Below are 19,282 nucleotides of genomic sequence, written 5' to 3'. Positions count from 1 at the left end.
ATAATAATAATAATAATAATAATAATAATAATAATAATAATTGTCAGGGGTTCAGAAGGAGAGACACAGGAGGGGGAGCAAATGGAGAGTGAGGAGGAGGAGTACGAGGGGGGCGCAGGCAGTGACAGTGGCCAGAGTTATTCCACAAGCCTCTCTAGCGAATCGGAGGACTCACAGAAGGGAGCGCCGGTGGCCAGAGCGAAGGGGGCTCCAGGGGGGAAGCCCCAGGAGGAAGGGGCGAGCGGGGAGTCCCTGAGCAGCAGTTGGAGATCAGGACCAGCGTCTCCACCAGAGCGCAGTGGGGAGGGGGAGTCCCAGGAGTCGGGACCAGTGTCCTCACCACCAGAGGGAGGAGAGGAGTCAGGTTTGGCAACGCCCACATCAGGAAGCGGGGAAACGGTCAGAAGGAAAGTCACCGGCTGGGCGCGCGCGCCAAGTTCAAATGTACAGGAGCGCGGCACAGCGGGGAGCCCGGGAAGGGAGCCAGGTCCTAAAGCCCGCCGGAGGGAGGGGCAAGACTCAGGAGGCTCAGCGTCAGAGGAGTCCAGGAAGGAGGGAACCCCAGAGGGCAGAAGGACCCAGCGAAGGAAAGAACAGCGTAGGAGGTGGAGCCGGGCTAGAATCTTAAACTGGTGTGGGTGGAGCAGTGAGTCAGAGGGGACTTAGCCGGTCTAGCGTCGAGACGTGGGTCTGCGCGCCCAGAGCTTGGAAATGGAAACTAAACTTTAATAAAGACTTTTGTATATAACATCCACTGGGCGTTGGTCCTCTGTGAGCTGGGACCTAGCGGCAGTCCTGACAATAATAATAATGGCATCACAGTGAGGTAGGGAAAGGCTAGTGCCCTGATGATGAAGAATGAAAATTGCTCCCTCCTGGGTCCTTAGATTGATTATTTGCTGAGAAGAGAAGGGGTCCACCACTCAGCTGACATGCATGGATCATAGAATTCCTGAGATGAGGAAGCTGTGTGTGCCTTTAAGAGTTTGTGAGAGAGGCTGTGGGGTGGTTGTATCCACTGCCAGCATCCAGCCCTTGGAGGTTTAGCCAAGGGTGAAGGCAGCACTCAGGCCAATGAAGGTTGGGCAATCTTCGTGTTTCCCTTTGGAACTCCCTGCTTGAGGAGATTGGCCAGCCTTGTTCTTCTCACTTCCCACTCCAGCCCATTTCTGTTGAACTTCCTTTTAACCACTGTATGTGGTGGATGCATTTTGGATTTTCCTCTGCAGATGCCCAATTGTCTTGGCTCAGCCCCATATGTCAGTGAAGAAAATGATGGTATGATGAAGATGAAAGTGGCTCATTTCCTCTACTCACATATCTGTTTCTTTCCTCTTTGCAGTGCTTAAACCCATGTGAACAATGGAGTCTTATGTGGGCAGCTTCAGGCACATGCAGCAGCAGCAGCAGCAGCAGCAGCAGCAGCAGCAGCACTGCGGGATCCACTTCAAGCTTGCAAGCAATGTGCCTCCAAAGGCAAAGACTGCACTGAATGCAAAGGATGGGTCCTACGGAGTCAGCATCCGGGTCCAAGGGATTGACGGGCATCCATACATTGTGCTCAACAATGCAGAGGGATGTTTGCCTGACAGTCACGTAGCACCTGCAAACGGCCCACAGGTTGCAACCGAGACACTTGATAGGTCAGTGCTGGACTCCAGTTCTGCTCCTGAACTGGGGAAGAAAACTGGCGAGGAAAGACAGTGTTTGGGAACTTACAGCACATTGCCAAATAAGTTTAAAAGCCTGCAGGCCAGTGTGGATGAGGGAGAGAGCAGCACCTTGCATTTCAAGGCTGGGTTCGCCCAGTCGCCCAGTCTGTTGAACTTCCAGAGGAATCCTGAGCTTCTGCAGCCCTATGATCCTGAAAAGAACATCCTGAATTTGGAAGGCTTTGAGGCTCCCCCATCCAGTAAATCCAAATCTCTTGCAGATGAAGAGAAACCAGACAGCAAGCCTTGGAGCTCACCACTGAAGGTTGCTTCATTAGATAAAATGACCCTCCAGTGTGTAGAACTGGCCAAGCCCAAACCAAAAACTGTGAATTTGACCATGCCTGCAGTGGAGGCAGACCAAAGCAAGCAGGAATTGGAATTCCCCAGCGTCGTTGACACGCCCAATGGAATGCATGGATCACGTTCTTCTAGTGATGGATCTACATCTGCTATAAGTCCGCCCACCTATCAGGAAACAAGGAAATGCAGACCTGATCTCCTTCCTTTCCGCAGGCAAGATTCAGCAGGATCAGTCCTGAATGGCTCACGGCGGTCGTCATCATCATCAACTACCCCAACTTCTGTTGCTTCCCTGTACAAGTTCTTCCTTGATGACCAAGAGTATGCCATCTATGCTGACAATGTAAACAGGCATGAAAACAGAAGGTATATCCCATTTTTGCCTGGGACTGGTCGCGATATTGACACTGGCTCAATTCCTGCAGTTGATCAGCTCATTGAAAAGTTTGACCGGAAGATGGGTCCTCAGAGAAGAGGCAGGCTGGGAATCAGGAGCAGGATTCACCCAGACGACCGTAAGCGGTCAAGGAGCGTCGACAGTGCCCTTCCCTGCGGGCTCAAGGTGAATTCCAGTTGTTCAGATGAATTTAGTCAAAGTTCGGCAACGTCGTCCAAGCATTTACTACAGCCCTCTAAAGTTTGCCTTCAGAAGGTGTTCTCTCCAGATCAGAAGTCAGTGTCTTTTGGGGATCAGGTTTCTCCTCGGTCTGTGGGCAAACTCCAGGCAGCAGCAACAGCAGCAGGAGCAGCAAGAGATTCTCCCAGCAAGCATTTCAACTCTTTGCAATATCACAAGCAAAGTAAAATAGTCAGCGAGAGTTCGGCTTATAAATCATCCACACTTCCAGGCCAGACCATGAAAAGTGAAAATAAAATGGTGACTTCCACTCTCTTGTTACCAAACCGTCTTGCGACTCCGAAACTGCCTGTGAAAACATTTGCTTCTGCTTCAGCTGCTCAGGTATGTTTGCCAGAGTGTAATCTGTTGACCTGATCCAGTGACAGGATGCTGTGCTACAGAAATGCAATTTTGGACATATGAATGAAAGAGCTGGTTATCCCTGCACCTTGTGGCCTCAGCCACTCGGGGGTGAGGTTGTTGAATGGAAAACTTAGAGAGACAGAAAGGGGGAGTTCAGCTAAGCAGCTTCCATGCTCTGGGGAGGTAGTGCGGAGTGGTGATGGCAAGTTAGGACATATTTAGGAATAATTCACATTTTTGGATTTTGAGCCATTACTTTTATGAAGGCAAAGTATCAAATAAACAGAGCTCTGCGGACACAGAAGTCCAATTTCCCCTCCTGACTTTGGCATCAAGGCAGTCATTTGCAAATCCTCTTTTCTGAAACTTTGCAAATGTTCCTGCCACACACCTCTCAGACCATCCTATAGCGCTGTTTTGGGCTCACCCTGCTTGTGGCACAGAGGCTGTTCTGTCTGAAGCCAAAGGCTTTCATTGCAAGGGATATGACTGATACCTGGCTTTGTCTTTCCAGGTCACTCCTGATCTGCTGAAGGGCCAACAGGAACTTGCACAGCAAAGCAACGAGGAAACAGCTAAGCAGATTCTCTACAACTATCTCAAGGAAGGGTTAGTGGGCTTGCACAAACTTGTAGCTTGTGGAAATGGCATTACGTTGAGGACTTGAGCAGATGAATATTTGATATTTGGGACTGATATGGTGGCTATCTCCAATTAATACATTATGCACCCTACCCTGATTTTCAGTCCTTAAAGCAACCTTGAGGTCTAGCTAGGCATCTCTGATTTACTACCAGGAGGTAAAATTCCACTCTGATCTTAACCTACTAACATCTGTGGCTGAGTGTCTTTTCATAAGATGGTCACTGTAGGAATTGGGGGCTTTCAGGTGACTGTGAGACATCTCAGTCATTGCCTTGCTGGCTGACGTTTGTTCATATTTCAGAAGCAGCGAAAATGATGATGCAACAAAGAGGAAAGTCAATTTGGTATTTGAGAAAATCCAGACTCTAAAGTCCAGAGCAGCAGGGAACTCACAGGTAAAGTACACGAGGAAAACAAGGTTGTCTCTCTCTTCAACTTTCTTGTGTTTATCCACATCCCTCACCTTGTTGTGTGAAGAAAAAAGATTAGGGCTCCTCTGGGCAACCCTGACGCTTGAGCACCCACTCTGGTTTGCTTCCAGTCTTTATTGTTCTGATTTGTTTACAGGGCAGTTAGATGACAATGGGTGTTCATCCTGCATTCATCCTGATTTACTTGCAGGATGTTTGCATTCCTTTCCCTTAAATATCTCTTCATGTTTCCATGCATTTTCCTGTCACTTTCAAACTACAAAGTCAATTTCTTTTTTAAAAAGTGGATTTTTCATGCTACGGTGACAGAGCAATATAATCTACTTTAATTGAGCAAATCTAAAGTTCTGGAATGTGCATGCATCCTGCAAAAGCGTGACAGTCTGAATTCCTCCTCACTCTATAAGATCTAGTAACTTGGCAGGGATTCTGCTGTGTATTTGGATTTCTGTTCTTTTCCAGCATGTAAACTCCAGAGAATAATGAAGCTTCAGACTATGCCAAGCTCCATAAGTGTGTTGGCGCACTGTTAAGCTGGCAAGCTGTGCTTTGTAACTGTTACACACACTTTTATGCCTGTTCTTTGTTTTATGTTGATAGCAATGGTTAGCTGAGCATCATCAGGTTCAAATGTTAGTTTCAAATTTAGGCTGAACTCCATTGAAGTAAAAACATGATCCAAAGGTCCATTCACATGTGATCCTGCCTTATGTTAAGTATGATATTAATACAGGAAATCCTTCTGCTAATTGGTACTCAGCGTTGAAGATGAAAAGGGATGCTGTGCGGTGAAACTGGGGAGGGGTGAGATGTTATGTATTCAGTGATCTATGTTCACCTGAGCTCGAGTCTGGACTAAGGATCCTGAGCCCCTGCATTCTGATTTGATACACACTATCCAATCACGTAGCATTAGGGTTTGGGCTACTGGCACTGGCTCTTAAGCTCTGAGTTACGATTCGCTGCTAGGGGGGCTTAGACAGCCAATCACGTTGAGAGTGGGTGTGGCCCAGGCCTCCAGAAATATAGTTGCTTTGCCCTTCTTAGGTTGTTCCTCGTGCTTCAATAAATCCTTTTGAGCTGAACTTCAGCCTCAGTCATGACTGAACCCTCCTACACTTCACGGGAAGCCCCTCCCTTTGATCATTAGGACTAGGGCTGGGCCTATGTGGGGTCCTTGAGATGTTGCTTACTGAGATCCCCTGAGTTTAGCTCTTGCAACGGATTCAGAACCTGGACGGAAAATGAGTGAAAGCTGCTGGTGAAAACAAAAGCAAAACCGAATGGACAATTTCGTTTCAGGCCTAGTTTAAGAGGGTCAGCTTCATTGGTTTAATTTATATACCACCTTTTCCTCCAAGGAGTTCAAGGTGATGTACATGGTTCTTGCCCTCCCTGTTTTGTCCTCACAACAACCCTGTGAGGTAGGTTAGGCTGAGAAATGGTGACTGGCTCAAGGTCACTCAGCTTCATGGCTGAGTCAGGATTTGAACCCGCATCTCCCATGTCGTAGCCCAGGGCTCTAACCATTACACCACACTGGCTCTGAGTTGGACCCAGTGGGCTTACCTAGGAATTGTAGGTAGCACCAATGTGAGTTGGCCCTTCTCTGTGGTGCACACAAAGGACAGGACTCCCTGGTGACATGTGTCCCCCCCCCCCCAATACATTATTTAGATGTAGTACAGTGATGCTCCTTCAGGGACAGCGTGGGATAATCAGACCTGCTCTAAACTGAGGCATTGGCTTTGGATGGCTCTTTTAGAACAAAACAATCTATAGATTTTTCAGAGCAAGCATGTGTTCTTTGACTGTAGGCCTCTGATACATCTGCTTCAGTCAAGGCGTTGATGGAGCAGACAAAGGAGCTGGAAAATGAGGTTTCTGATCTACAGAGGAGGCTGGATTTGGAAGTCAAGGTAGGTCCCCATCCACCCTGTTGTTGCACCAGTGTTGTTCACTGCACATTGCTCTGCTTTCTCAGGGAGAAGCAAAATTGTTTGCATGGGCAGAAAGCCCAGGGACTGTTAAGGGCAGCTTCACCTTTGCATCAGAGTGCCCTTCTTTGGGGAGCCCATAGCTCTATGTTGGGCCTAGGCTAGGGTTACCAGACATCCCAGTTCCTGGGGACAGTCCCCGGTTCTGCAGATCTGTCCCTGGACAAATTCTGTCCCCAGAATGTCCCCAGATTTGCAAATCTGTCCCTGGAAAACGTGGCAGCTGCAGCCTCAGCAGCCGGAGCCAGCCTGTTAGAACAGTTGGCTCTGGCTGGCTCCAGGAGCTGCTCACTGCCGTGGCACCCACCATATTTCCTGCGCCACGGCAGCGAGCAGCTCCTGAAGCCCGCCCGCGACTCCTGAGCCTCCCCTGATTTGTCAAAACAAAGGGGGAAGGGGGCAGGAGATCAGGGGAGGCTTGGGAATCATGGGTGGGCGGCGCCCTGTTGCCCAGTTTTTTAAAAAAAACTCTGCGCATTTATGTTTCACAGGGTGTGAAAGAAGGGCTTTGCCAGTGTGGTGTAGTGGTTAAGAGCGGTAGTCTCGTAATCTGGGGAACCGGGTTTGCTTCCCCGCTCCTCCACATGCAGCTGCTGGGTGACCTTGGGCCAGTCACACTTCTCTGAAGTCTCTCAGCCCCACTCACCTCACAGAGTGTTTGTTGTGGGGGAGGAAGGGAAAGGAGAATGTTAGCCGCTTTGAGACTCCTGAAGGGGAGTGAAAGGCGGGATATCAAATCCAAACTCTTCTTCTTTTTCTTCTTCTTTGTACAATATGCACGTTTGCTTGGGCCCAGGGTCTTTTGCCTCACCATCCCCACTATTGACTCCCTGTTGCTACTCAGCCAGATTCATTGGGGAAAAAAATCTGGTAATATTTCTCCACCCTGGGCCAGGTAGCATCCTGTCTGCCTGAGAGCCAATGCTGGCCTAGTTGGACCAAGGGTCTCTCAGAATACAGACTCTGCCTAAGCTGGTGGGGGCTGGCTGTGGATGTGGCCCCACGCCCTGTAACTAGAGCTGCTGGTGGTGCTGAGCCCAGCTGCTGGGTACAGTGAATTTCTGCAAACGTTACTATTTAAAAAGGGGGGGCACCTCTTCTTATAGTAACTCAATGTATTGCCTTCCCCTTTTCTCAAAAATGCAGCATTCTTTCTGAAAAGGGCCCGCCCCAGCCTCTTTCCACCATCTTGTGTATCTGTGTTCTGTGTTCCTGTTTGCAGAACCAACAGAACATTACAGATGAAAGAGATGCCGTGAAGGCAGAGCTGAGAGTGCTCCAGCAGCAGCTGGAAAAGACCATAGAAGATAAAGACTCCTTCCGGAAGCAGCTGGAGGAGAGCGAGAAAGACCTCAGGCAGCACCTTGAAGAGTGAGTTTTGTGCAGGAGGACTTGCCTGCCTGCCTGCTGGGGTGAATAGTGGGGCGTGATTGTCTGCCCTCTTGGGAATCACCCCCTCAGCCCACAGATCCCGTCTTAATCTCCCTCCCTCCTTTGCAGCCTTCCATCAGCAGCCTGATAGGGATCCTGGCTTAGGGGCACAATGTTCATGCCCCTTTACGGTTTCAGTCCATTTCCCTCAAATGCCACCCTCCAGACTTTGCTTCTTTGCGACTCTCATGCTACTCTCCCTTCCTGCCTCCTCTGCTCTGCGCCAGGAGTGGGGAACCTGGGAGGGGGGAGATGTTGCCAGGAACCCCAACTAGCATGGCCAATGGTCAAGGATAAGGGCAAAGGGAGAAGCTGAGCACTGACTGCAATTCTTTTCCAGAAATGATGAAAAAAGGGAGTGGCCAGAACAGAGGAAAACATCCCAGAAACACAGTTTGGTTTCACCAGATGTTTTTCTCTTACTGCCAAAACTGTGGCTCAGGCATTCCTCCATTGCTATGTTTGTGTAGGAGCTGCCTCCCCCAAACTACACCAGCAGCCTCGGTTTCCCTCTGTTCTCACCAGAAACTCTCCCAAATAAACCAGCCTTGAACCTTCTTCTGTGACTCTGGAGAGAGTTGGCTGAGAGCGTCTTCTTGGGTAGGGAGTTCCCAAGGCAAGAGGTTGGGGGGGTCGCCAACACCATGAAGGCCCCAATTTTCCATTTGCCATTACCTGAAAGGAGGGGACCCCTTTGGCCTTCCTCAGAAATCAAGAATATATTAATGAAATATATACATGACCAAATATCAGTAGAAAACATGATTCCGTTTCCCTTATGGAGGCTTTTTCAAGTGAAAATGGAGCAGGAGCAACAGCAGACGGAGATCCGAGACTTGCAGGACCAACTGTCTGAGATGCACGACGAGCTGGACAACGCGAAGCACGCTGAGGATGGCGAGAGGGAGATGCTCCTTGGGGTGAGTCGTCAGGGAGGCAGAATGCGACCTGGGGGGAGGGGCCGTGGTTCTTTTTGGAAGAAGGGGCAGGAACCAGCAGCCACTGTGGTAGTCCAAAAAGCCAAAAGTGCATCTCTTTGGGCAAAGGGAGGAAATCTGGGCTCCTGGGCTCTGTACCAAGCCTGGTCCACCCAGAGAGTTCTTGCTGCCTGAGGTTGAGGCTCGGGGTGGTGGCCTATCCCACTTCACCACCTGAAAATCTACATCGAGAACAGGCGGGGGTATCAAATTGACCTAGCCCAACAGTTGAAGTGGGACTCAAAGGCCACCTTGGGGAGGAAAGAGGCCCACTCTGAATCAGACTGGGTGGGTGCAGAGTCCACAGAGGACAGCCCCTGCCATTTCGTCTCTGGGCATGGGAGGAGACCAGCAGCACCTCCTATTTGCTGAGAGGTTGCTGTAGAGGTGGTATGGGGGGGTGATTACTGCAGATTTGGCCTCTAATAAGTGCACCATCATTGCCACTGTGGTGGCAGTGGCAGATAGTGCATTTCTTGAAGACTGGACCTGTGGGTCCTGCTGCCTGAGGCATTCGCCTCACCTTGCCTCATGGGTGGGCCAGCCCTGCTAATGCTCTACACTTATATCCTCTTCTGTGGCTGAAGAGGTCTCTGCGGCCTGAGCACCAACAGTTTCAGGTAACTCTTCAAGCTAGGACTTGGTGCTGAGTTTCTGAGGGCCTTGGAAATGACCCTTCTGCTCTCAGTGCTTTTGACCTCTCTTTTTAAGCAGCGCTGGCTACAAGTCTCTTCTTTTTTTTATTGGTGCAGGAGCTAATGCAGCTGAAGCAGGATCTTCAGGCCATCCTGAGGGTCAAAGAACAGCAGGAAGACATCCTGAGGAAGCGAGAGCGTGAACTGACAGCCCTGAAGGGGGCCCTGAAGGAAGAAGTGTCCAGCCACGACCAGGAGATAGACCGGCTGAAAGAGCAACACAGCCAGGAACTCCAGACCCTGAGAGAGAGTTTGGAAGAGGTTACAGAGGTTAGTGTGGTGCAGAGCCAGACTTAACATTCAACCAAGGCTGTTCATTGGGAGACTCTGGAGGTGAACAACTGGTTTGTTGGAGCAGGGACTAGCTAGGAGGGGACTAACCCAGCCCAGGAGCCAGGTTGCTGTGCTGGGGTAGCTTTCATCCTGGGGTTCCCCATCACCCGGTTACTCCCCTGCCCCTGTTTGAAATGAGCCTCTCCCTGCTCCCTGGGCCTGGTCACTCCTGTCCTGCTGACACCCTTGGAGTCATCTGGGGAGCGGCTGGGGCCATGTCCCTGAGTAGTGTATTGCAGCACCTGCCTTCGCCGTTCTCGGTTCCTGGGCTGACACCCTTCCTTCCAGGCTGGGCATTGAACCCAGGTAGACAGGAAGGACCATGTGGGGGCAACAAAGGCTTTCTGGACTCTTCTTGTGTTCCTTTGGTCCTGATACCTGGCTTGCCCCCTGGTTCCTAATTCCTGGCTCACCTCAGACCCAGCCATGACACTTGAGCGAGGCCCAGTTCCAAAGTACAGAAATCCTCCTTCAGACAGCATGTAATAAACACTTGGGCTTCAGGATGTGTCTGGGACGGTACTCGTTTAGATGGCTCCCTGAAAGCGAAGGGACAGAATTGGGAACAGGGCAGGTCTTCCAACAGCTGTGAGCTGAATGGAGCCTCCATTTGCAGAGGAAGTCTTATCTCTGCAGCTGGATACTGACCACAAGGTGGAGGGCGGGTTGGGGGCACCAGAACATGCCCCTAGAGAGACTTTTGTCCGGTTGAGCAAGAAGAGTCTTATAGAGCAGTTGCAGTCAGAACAGAGGCGGCTGCCCGTGGTCTCAGACAGCTCCCTGCTTTAGTGCTCAGAAGCCCAAGGCATTTCCCTGTACCTCCACTTCCCTTAATAGGAACTGGGGGAGCAGGGGGTAGAAAATTGGGGTTCAGAGGAGGAGGATGCAGACTGGTGGGGAGGAGTGAAGAAGGCCTTTGAAATGGAGCAAGACGATCTCCTGGCAAGTATGGGATGCTTTCCTGTCCTGCCTTAGGTCCTTTTTGAGGTCCCATAAGCCCTTCTGGAAGGGGGGGATCAGAGCCCAGAGGCAGAGCCCCTGAGTTGCATGCATAAGGTTCAATCCCAGGGAACCTGGAAAGCGCTGCCACTTGGGAGTCTGGACTCAGCTAGCTGGAGAAATTAAGGGGCATGGTGGAAGGCTGGTCTCATGTTCTTCCTTTCTCCTTTGGTGGAAGATTTGTGCTGGCCCAGGATTTTTTTTGGTTCCTGTAGCTGTTGTTGAGGAGCGCAGAGAGGACAGAACTGTGCACCCCCCCCACTTGCCTGCTGCCCTCTGCTGGTGCAGTGAAGGGTACTGTGCTATTGCCCGCTTTGATATAAGATTTAAGTGCCCATCACAGGGACTTCTCTGTTTGTAAAGGGGGAACCTAAGGTGTCAAAATGTATTCCCAGCCCTGGGAATGAAGCAGCTTCATACATCCTGGTGGATTGTAGCCCAAATGGGGGCCACATTTGCCTCCCCCCCCTACTTTGCCATACTGAATGGCACATATAAACCACTCGCTTGTTGCTTCCTGGCCAACTGGACAAAATGGAATAAACATTTGCCTCCCATTTCAGATACTTTGCTCTGTTTACTTGCTGCATGTTCAGAATGTAAAAGCCAACCTGCATCCTGTAGCAGAACTTCTTTGGCCTCCACAGAGCATCCTTGGGAAGCTGAGTCCATGCACATGTAAAAATCTATTTAATGGTCTTGGCAAGCCATTAGACAAAGCCTGCAAGGCCCAGATTATCCCTTTAAACACTTTGTGGAAACTCAAAGGCTCTGATGCCGTCATCCTTCCCCTCCCCGGTCAGCCCCTTTAATCTTGAGTGTGCTAGATTCATTCAGTTTTTAATCTGACCAGACCACATTTTCCATTGTGAATATCATATTGCAGTAATAACAATAAGATATGTTAACATGGGCAGCACTCGTTTGCTTCCTGCCTGTGGCTTAGGCATAGGCCACCGATGTTTTGGGTGAATTTCACCAGCAATCTTCAGTAGCAAGAGCTGGTGGGAAGGAGCCAGTTCTGCTGCCAATTTGACCCTTTTCCTGTGGCTTCCGCAGCCACCCCCCTGCTCTGTCATGCTTATATTGGTGAGAGGGCAGAGGGTTGGCCCTTCACTGCGTCCCTTCCCAGCATTCTACCTCTCTGATGTATTCTTTGTGCATTACATAGCTCACATGTCCCCAGGCTGGTGCCCTTTAGCTGTTGTGAACTGCAACTTTCATCAGCCCCAGCATTATACAGTTGCACTGGCTGAAGCTGGTGGGTATTTGGAAACAGCTGGAGAGCACCAGGTTTGGCACGGCTGGTATTGTTGACTGTCCCTGCTTTTTGCATAATGATTTCACTTGATTTTTCTGGTTGCGTGGTGAAAATGGTGACTTATCAGAACTGAGCAGTTCTCCTACTCAAGCCTACTTAAATCTGCCTTGTGGGTGGGTGGATATTGGAAGTAAAAGGAGTTCCTTTAGATGTTTTGTTGTTTATTTCTTGCATTTCTAAACCATCCTTCATTCAAACAAATTCCAGGTCAATTTACAAAATGAGTAACATTTAAACTATGAATGGAAGAGTAAAAGAGCAGTTTAAAAGAATGAGACAAAATACAGCAGCAGGCATAATCTGCCTGGATTCCAAAAGCTGATCTGAGACTGATCAGTTCCACCAAGAGCAAGTCTGCTTGAAGAAGGACATTTTAACTTGGTACCTGAAGGCCTGATCAGTGCTGATCACACCTCTAGTGCAAGGGAATTCTGTAGTCAAGTTGCTGCTGCAGAGAAGCCCCTGAATACAGATAACTGCGTATCCCAATGGGATGTTCTGCTTGATTGTCAATAATTGGCTGAAAGATCTGGCAAATATATGTTTATATTAGCAGTTAAAAACACACACACACCATGTGGTTAAAAACTCCATCATTCTGCACAGAAGGGTAATCATGTGGTTCTTATTGTTTGTCAGGCTGACATTATTTATATCTGGAAGTTTCATTTGAGACACTTTGTTAAAACCCTCCCATGTTAATTCTTTTGGCCTAACTGAACTTTATATAACCAGCTTACTGTTTGGCAGAGGTGTCAAAATCTTCTGCTGTTCTGTTATTTCTATTTATTTGAACTGAATCATCTGTTTGCCTTTCTGTGTTTGGGTTTTTAAAAATCATTTTCTTATCTACTTGGCTGCAGCACTAATTACAGCCATAAAGGCCCCATGAAGCAGCAGCGCATAGCACAATGTGGCACTTCCTGGCCAGAGGCCATGTGAAGCGACGTCCCTCTGCTGCTGAATTTTTGGTGCTATGAAGGGGTGCAGAGAGAGATTGGGCCCAGCCCATCAGGAAGTTCTCTAGCACAAGCCCACTGACATGAACATGAGATGGAAAAAGAGCTTGGCTGTACTCTTGCATATTCATTTCAGTGGGGCTCGTGCAGGAGAATTTCCCAGTGCTCTGTGTTGTAGTTGATTTAAGAAGTGAGTTGGTCTGTCTTGGGCAACGAAACATTTTCATGGTGCCCCTGGTATCCGGTGTAATACATGCCACACTGCCTTAGTTCTCGAAGCTTGGCCCAGTTCTGCTGCAGTCTAGTCTCAATCTTTTCCTAAGGCTATCTAGAAGCAAGCAGAATACTTCTGTCTGATGGTGTCACATCTGAAACAGGGAAACCTATATTGGTAGGGCGGGAGCTTCAGGGTTTCCCTGTTTAAAGCCTAACAAGTCCACAGGTTGAGGCCCTGAGGGAAAACAATCCACCTGTCTAGCGAGACCCAGGCCAGTTAATCTTCTACTCGATTGGTATGACCTTGGCTGTGCTGTAGAGCCGAGCAAACAGAGTGTGGCAGAAGCAATGTACGGCTAAGAGGATAACACAGCCCTGAAATAACCACTTGTTGATAGGTTAATCCTTTTCCTGCTCTGGCTGCTTGTAGCCACGTTAGGCTGTGTTTATGCTGTGAATGAAGTGGCTTGTTTAGCGTGAACTGTATGTGGTAATCAAAGATAGGAGTGACACACTCTGTTATTAACCCAGGAACAAGGCTCTGGAGTCCTCTTTTGACGCAAACTGCACCTTGGTTCACACAGAGCAAGCCATCACCCAATAGCTGCAGCATCTAGCAATGACTAAAGGAGATTAGGCAAATTCATGGACAAAGAGAAAGCTAGTTGTGGCTCCATTGGACCCTCCATATCCAGAGGCTGGATGTACTGCTAAATATACCAGTCTCCAGTCGCCCTTGCTCTCCCCAGCTCCTCTCTTCCCAGGGACATCTTATGTCCCTTGATTTAAAACAACAACACCCCCAAATTAAAAAAAAAAACAAGTTAAAAAGCAGTTAGAAACAACTAAAGCATTTTAAACAATTAGGGCACTAATAACAGCAACATAATCCCCCCTAACAGCAACAACCCCCCCTCAAACAATTCCCCAACCCAAGAGTCTGTTCAGCCACCTCAGCTTTGGTAGCTGGAGTCAGTCAAGTCGTCAGCCTCCCATGGCAGGTGGAAAAGGCCTGCAAGGCAGGGAGCAGGTCTTCCAGCCGAGATGTGAATGGATTGCACCAAAGGCTCAATGTCCAATGTCAGGCAATGTGAACAGTCTGCCTGTGACACTTGGTCTGTGGTGATGGTCCATAACACAGACAAACCATCACATGATGTTGTAGCCCCTCAAGTGATGAGCAGGCTGTCACTGGGATGGTTCGCTCCCACAGCAAGCCCATGCTAGAGGTATTCATTTTTTTCATATTTATAGGCAAAGCATGAAGATGGTGGCATGGAGTTGAGGCAAAAATAGTGTTTGATGTTGACGTAGTGTTCTGAAATCCAGAAAAGCTGTAATTCCAGCACACATGTGATCTTCAAAAGCTTTGTGTCAGGCCAGGTTTTGTTGCTAAGTCAGAAAATGGGTTGGGGGTGGGAACTTTGAAATGAGTGACAGGAGCTGAGCTAACCCAAGGTATTTTTATGCCCATGTTGCCTCTTCTGGAATTAACACAGATCGTGATTACTTGGAGATTTTACCTGTTGACGTCTCCCTAAAGCTATTCTGTGCTACAGAAGCCTCCTGCCACTGGTGGAAATGTCTAATGAGTCAGACTTGCCTGTCTCCTAGTTTTCAGCTTTTAATGGCATCCCAAATGGAGAAGCCTTCAATTTAGAGTTCAAATTTAAGTTTGGATGTTAGATTAGAAGCCTTCAGAAGGAAATCCAGTGATCTTCCTTTCAACTAAACCCTAATTCTGAGTGATAAACTACCAAGGTAAAATGGGTTAATCCAGCCCCCACTGTCTGTTATTAGCATTCCTTTTGATAATTAGGCTAAGTATACAATAATCTTTCAGGCGATGTACGCACCCAATTCCTTCTAGGATTTTAGTACTGAGAGTCCGAATTCGGATCCATTCTCCTAGGGCTGCTACATCACTGTATCCCTGGAAGGGAGTTGGCCTATAACTTAGGTGGGTCACAACTGAGGTGTTGGAAGATAAGTCAATGGGTCTCCTTCAGCATTGTATCCAGTTATCCTTTGACCCAAAGGAGGAAAGGTTATTTACTATAAGAACTGCTTTGAGAGTTAAAGCAAAACAAACAAAATCCAGCCTTATTTTCCACCTTCATTTGTTGATGCAGTTTTTCGCCCCACTGTGTTTAAGCTAAGCAAACTCTCTAAACTGCTGTTGTATGGCCAGACTGCTGGCTTGACCTGTGGGGCAGGGGTTGTTTTCCCAACCCACAATATGCTTGTTTTTTTAAACTGTCCAGACGGTGATATTCTTATATCCAGTTAAGATAACCAGCTTATTCCACATTCAGCACTAAGTCTTTTCTGTAAATTCATCAGTGGGATTGCAGGGCAACTCTTGGGCCCATCCAAGATGACCAGAAACTGAAAATCTGCTTTGAACTTGGCTTCCTTCTGACATGAAGGGAATGTTGTGAGTCACACTTAGCTGTGTAGTTAAATGGGCCTCCTGAGCTGCAAGGACTTAGCTGTACTTTAGCAACAGAATCCTAGAATTACAGACTTGGAAGGGACCCGAAGGGTCATCTAGTTCAGGCCCCTGCAATGCAGGAATCTCAACTATACTTCCATGACAGATGGCCATCCAGCCTATGCTTAAAAACCTCCAAGGAAGGAGAGTCCATAACTTCCCAAGGGAGTCAATTTTTGAGCCACGTTGCAGATCTGCCCAGATTGATTTGTGCACTTGAGGGGGAGGGTGCAGTAGCAGCTAGAGTTGTGCTTCTGACACATTGGAAAGCGGCATTTTGGAAGCAGGAGAGGAAGAATTTGTATTGGAGAGACTTGGATCCATTTTGGTCTCCAAAGTAGATAGCCTTCTGGTTGCTGTGCTAGCCCATTTGAGCAGCATGTGCCTCTTAGGCTGCACTGCAGAATTGGTGCCCCGGCAAATATTGCCCTCCACTAGGGAGTCTTGTGGGCTTCTTCAGCAGTTGCACCATCTATGGTACATTTTATATAGTGGACCTGGAATGGGGTGGGGGTGGGGAGAGATGCTGGGAAGCTGGCTTTGGCTATAGGCCCAGGTGGTCAGAAATGCCTAGTTCTGCCTTATGTGCTTCTCATTTACATTTTATATTTATGTATTTTGTTAAAATATTTCTAGCAGAAGGGTTGAAACAGTAGCAAAATATAAAAATGGAAGCAAGGCAACATTGTTACTTGAAAATAACAGCTGAATTGAGTAATTAAAGGATGAATAGGCCAGGCACTTTCCCTAGGGCCAGCAAAAGTGCTGGGTATACATTTGCAAAAAGGGAGTTTAACGGGGGGCCACCACTAACAAGGCTCTTCACTTTCTTAACCCCCAGGTCACCAAAGTAGAAGCACATGTAGGAGAAAATTTGAAGTTGACCTGCCAAGCTGGTGCCCTCCAGATGTTGTTGGACTACAACTCCCATTGACCCTAGCCAACATAGCCAGTGATCGTGGATGATGGGAATTGTAGTCCGATAAATCTGGAGGGCACCAGCTTCAGCAGAAGCATCAACCTGGTCATTTTTATCTCCATTTTGCAGATGAGTGGGTGGGGGCTGAGCAGGGGTGCAATGCAGTAATTTAAGGCTCTGGTCTTATGAGGGGTTCTCTCTTTAGAGGACAATGTCTCGTGCTTGGCTGACACCTCAATGTGGCAAGCCAGCCCTGCGGTGTTCAGAGCCTTCCTGCCGTGTGGGGCCCAAAGCCTCTGCCCTCTAGTGTGGCACCAATGGCACTGGGATTGAAAGGGCAGCAATTTGCCACAGGCAGCCTGACAAGTTTGTGGCTGAGCCAGCATTTGGCCTGGGGGTTTCCCACCTCCCCATCTTCTCCTTCTCAGTGTACTGCTGGCTGACTTCTGTACAGATTGGCATCAGCTCCTAGGGTGGGAGGTTGTGTCGTCCCAGGTGCCTTCCTAAGAAATACTTGCTGCATTTAGCCCTATGCAACCAAGCCTAACAAAATTGCCACTTGCCGTTGGCTGTGCTAAAAAAAACCCACCCTTCAAACCAGTGCAGTGCGCTGCTCTTGTTGTGGCAAAGCAGCCAGGCCATGTGCCCCCCTCCCATGTCTTCTTGGCACACACAGAGTGTTGCAAGGAATTAGTCTCAGAAGTGAAGAGCTCAGGTTCAAGGCCAGGCCGGCCGGCCGGCCACTGAAGGCTCTTTTTTAAGTGGGTTTTTTCCACCTATGTTCTTGAGATATTCTCAGCCTATCTGGATAAGTGAGCAGGTGATTTTGGCCTTTGCCTGCAGGAATCTTGCACAGCCGGTTCTGTGGCTTGTATTCTGTGCTTTGTGTTAAATCAAGTAATCACGTTTTAACCCTTGGGAGAGCCGCTGTGAATCACAAATGAAGGAGGGCAGAGCGTGGTGGGGGTGGGGTGGGATTACAGTAAAACAAGGTTAGTCCAGCACAGGCATCTAACTCAAAACTTTGTGTAGCCTTTAAACACTCTGCTGTTAGTTTGGGGGCATCTGGAACAAATCGGTGTTGTCAACCTGGCTTAACCTGGCTGCTGCTGTATCCCAAGGCTGTGTATCTCTGTGTGTTTGAGTAGGGCAGGGGGGAGCAGGGAGAGGATATGGTGTTCCATACACAGTGCTTCCCGCATGTGCAATTCTTGTTATACGTAACCCAAGTTGTTAGGAAATAACAGTGCTTTGGGGCAGATCCAGAAGCTATCTGTTTCTCAGGTACGGAACACCGTTCAAGTGAGACCCCCAGGATCTGGCCACACCACAAATCAGAGATGCTCCCCCCCGCTTCACTCCAGCAGCTGAATCTTTTCTTAGCCTAGATTTGGGATTAGTAGCAGCACTTTTGAGGCTTTCAGGACCATCAAACAAACAAACAAACAAACAAACAAACAAACAAACAAACAAACCATTAAATCTCTTTTAAAGTGTCATGTGCTTTTGTTCCAAAAAATCATGCTATTTCTTTTTTCCATTAGTTTTTACTGAAGATGTTCTTGTTTTATAAAATTGACAAATACACAAGGGAAAGTACATATAGCATCTCCACTTTTGATTCATAGAGTCTTTTTCACGATTCGTTAATGTTCAGTATGAAACACTAATGTCATAGACATCTTACGCTTGGGGGAAGAGATGGGTAGGTCAAATATTTATATATTTCTCTTCATTGGCATTGCGAGGGGTTGGAGGGTCTAGAGTTTGGTTGGTTGTGTTCAGTTGGTTGCAGCGTGGCTTGTTTATATGTGGGGGTGGTTGTTTGGTCAGGTTAGCCATATTGGTTTGTATGTTGTTGTGGGGGGCAGGTCATTGTCTTGTTGTGCTGTGTATGTGATGAAGAGGAATCACACTGGGATGAAGGCGTCTTCCTTTGCTTGTCCCCGTGCTAGTTTAAGTATGTTGGCTAAGTTCTCCAGTAGGGCGGTTTCCCATACATTTTGGTTCCAGTGTCTATGTTTGCTCCTGATAGGTCTTTCCAGGGTCTACTTATGATGTCTTTAGCTGCTGAGAGTAAGTGACTTATGAGTTCCTTGTTGTGTACGTTTGCATTGTTGTCATGGAAGATATTTAATAGAGTTACTTCTGGAGTTACTTCTACAGTGGTATCACCAGTTACAAACTTAATTTGTTCCAGAGGTCCGTTCTCAACCCAGAACTGCTCATAACATGAGGCGCACTTTCGCTAGCACGTGACTTTCACTCACATCCCGGGGCACCCTCCCAGTTTGGTGTCATCTACAGATTTGATGAGCATCCCCTCAATTCCTTCATCCAAGTCATAAAGACGTTCAATTCAGTTTATTGTGTTTACATTACACACATAAAAATAATAATAACAAGAATACTGCTGCTTATAGCGGCTTACATTTCTATTTCCTGACCTTTAGAGGATAAATGATTTCCTAATCCTCATTTAAATTTTATTACACGAATTTGTAAAGCCTTGGCAAAAAATTGTTCTAAAGGATATATCTCTCTCTACATCAGACAACAAAAATCAAGTCTTTGCAAGAGACGTCCCTCCCTTCTGCGATCTTAACAAATGGGTAGATGTAATTGTTTCTAAGATCGTTATAAAATGGGCATCCAAGGAGTACATGAGTTATGACACAGAGTTGCAGCCGCAAACTCTATCCTCCTTAAAGGTAAAGGTAAAGGTAAAGGTAAAGGGACCCCTGACAATTAGGTCCAGTTGTGGCCGACTCTGGGGTTGTGGCGCTCATCTCGCTTTATTGGCCAAGGGAGCCGGTGTACAGCTTCCAGGTCATGTGGCCAGCATGACTAAGCCGCTTCTGGCGAACC

General features: G+C 48.0%; 1 protein-coding gene across 9 annotated transcripts in view; it reads left to right on the top strand.

Moving 5' to 3' along the window:
* The window catches only part of CGNL1 (cingulin like 1), a 97,320-nt gene that overhangs the window by 45,435 nt on the left and 32,603 nt on the right, over positions 1-19,282 (top strand). For 6 of the 9 annotated variants that reach the window (XM_083712473.1, XM_083712476.1, XM_083712472.1 and 3 more), the window contains 7 exons: positions 1,343-2,976; positions 3,512-3,606; positions 3,944-4,037; positions 5,891-5,992; positions 7,293-7,441; positions 8,286-8,421; positions 9,231-9,443. In XM_083712473.1, coding sequence (XP_083568599.1) covers positions 1,363-2,976; positions 3,512-3,606; positions 3,944-4,037; positions 5,891-5,992; positions 7,293-7,441; positions 8,286-8,421; positions 9,231-9,443 — 2,403 coding nt within the window. In that variant the 5' untranslated portion in view covers positions 1,343-1,362. The remainder of the gene's footprint in view (positions 1-1,342; positions 2,977-3,511; positions 3,607-3,943; positions 4,038-5,890; positions 5,993-7,292; positions 7,442-8,285; positions 8,422-9,230; positions 9,444-19,282) is intronic. The other 3 variants (XM_083712478.1, XM_083712477.1, XM_083712479.1) reach the window with 1 other exon arrangement.

Source organism: Podarcis gaigeae (assembly GCF_964106915.1).
Source record: "Podarcis gaigeae genome assembly, chromosome: 14".
Classification (NCBI taxonomy): domain Eukaryota; kingdom Metazoa; phylum Chordata; class Lepidosauria; order Squamata; family Lacertidae; genus Podarcis; species Podarcis gaigeae.
The sequence above is the reverse complement of the archived record's forward strand: the minus strand, read 5'-3'. Positions and strand labels throughout refer to the sequence as shown.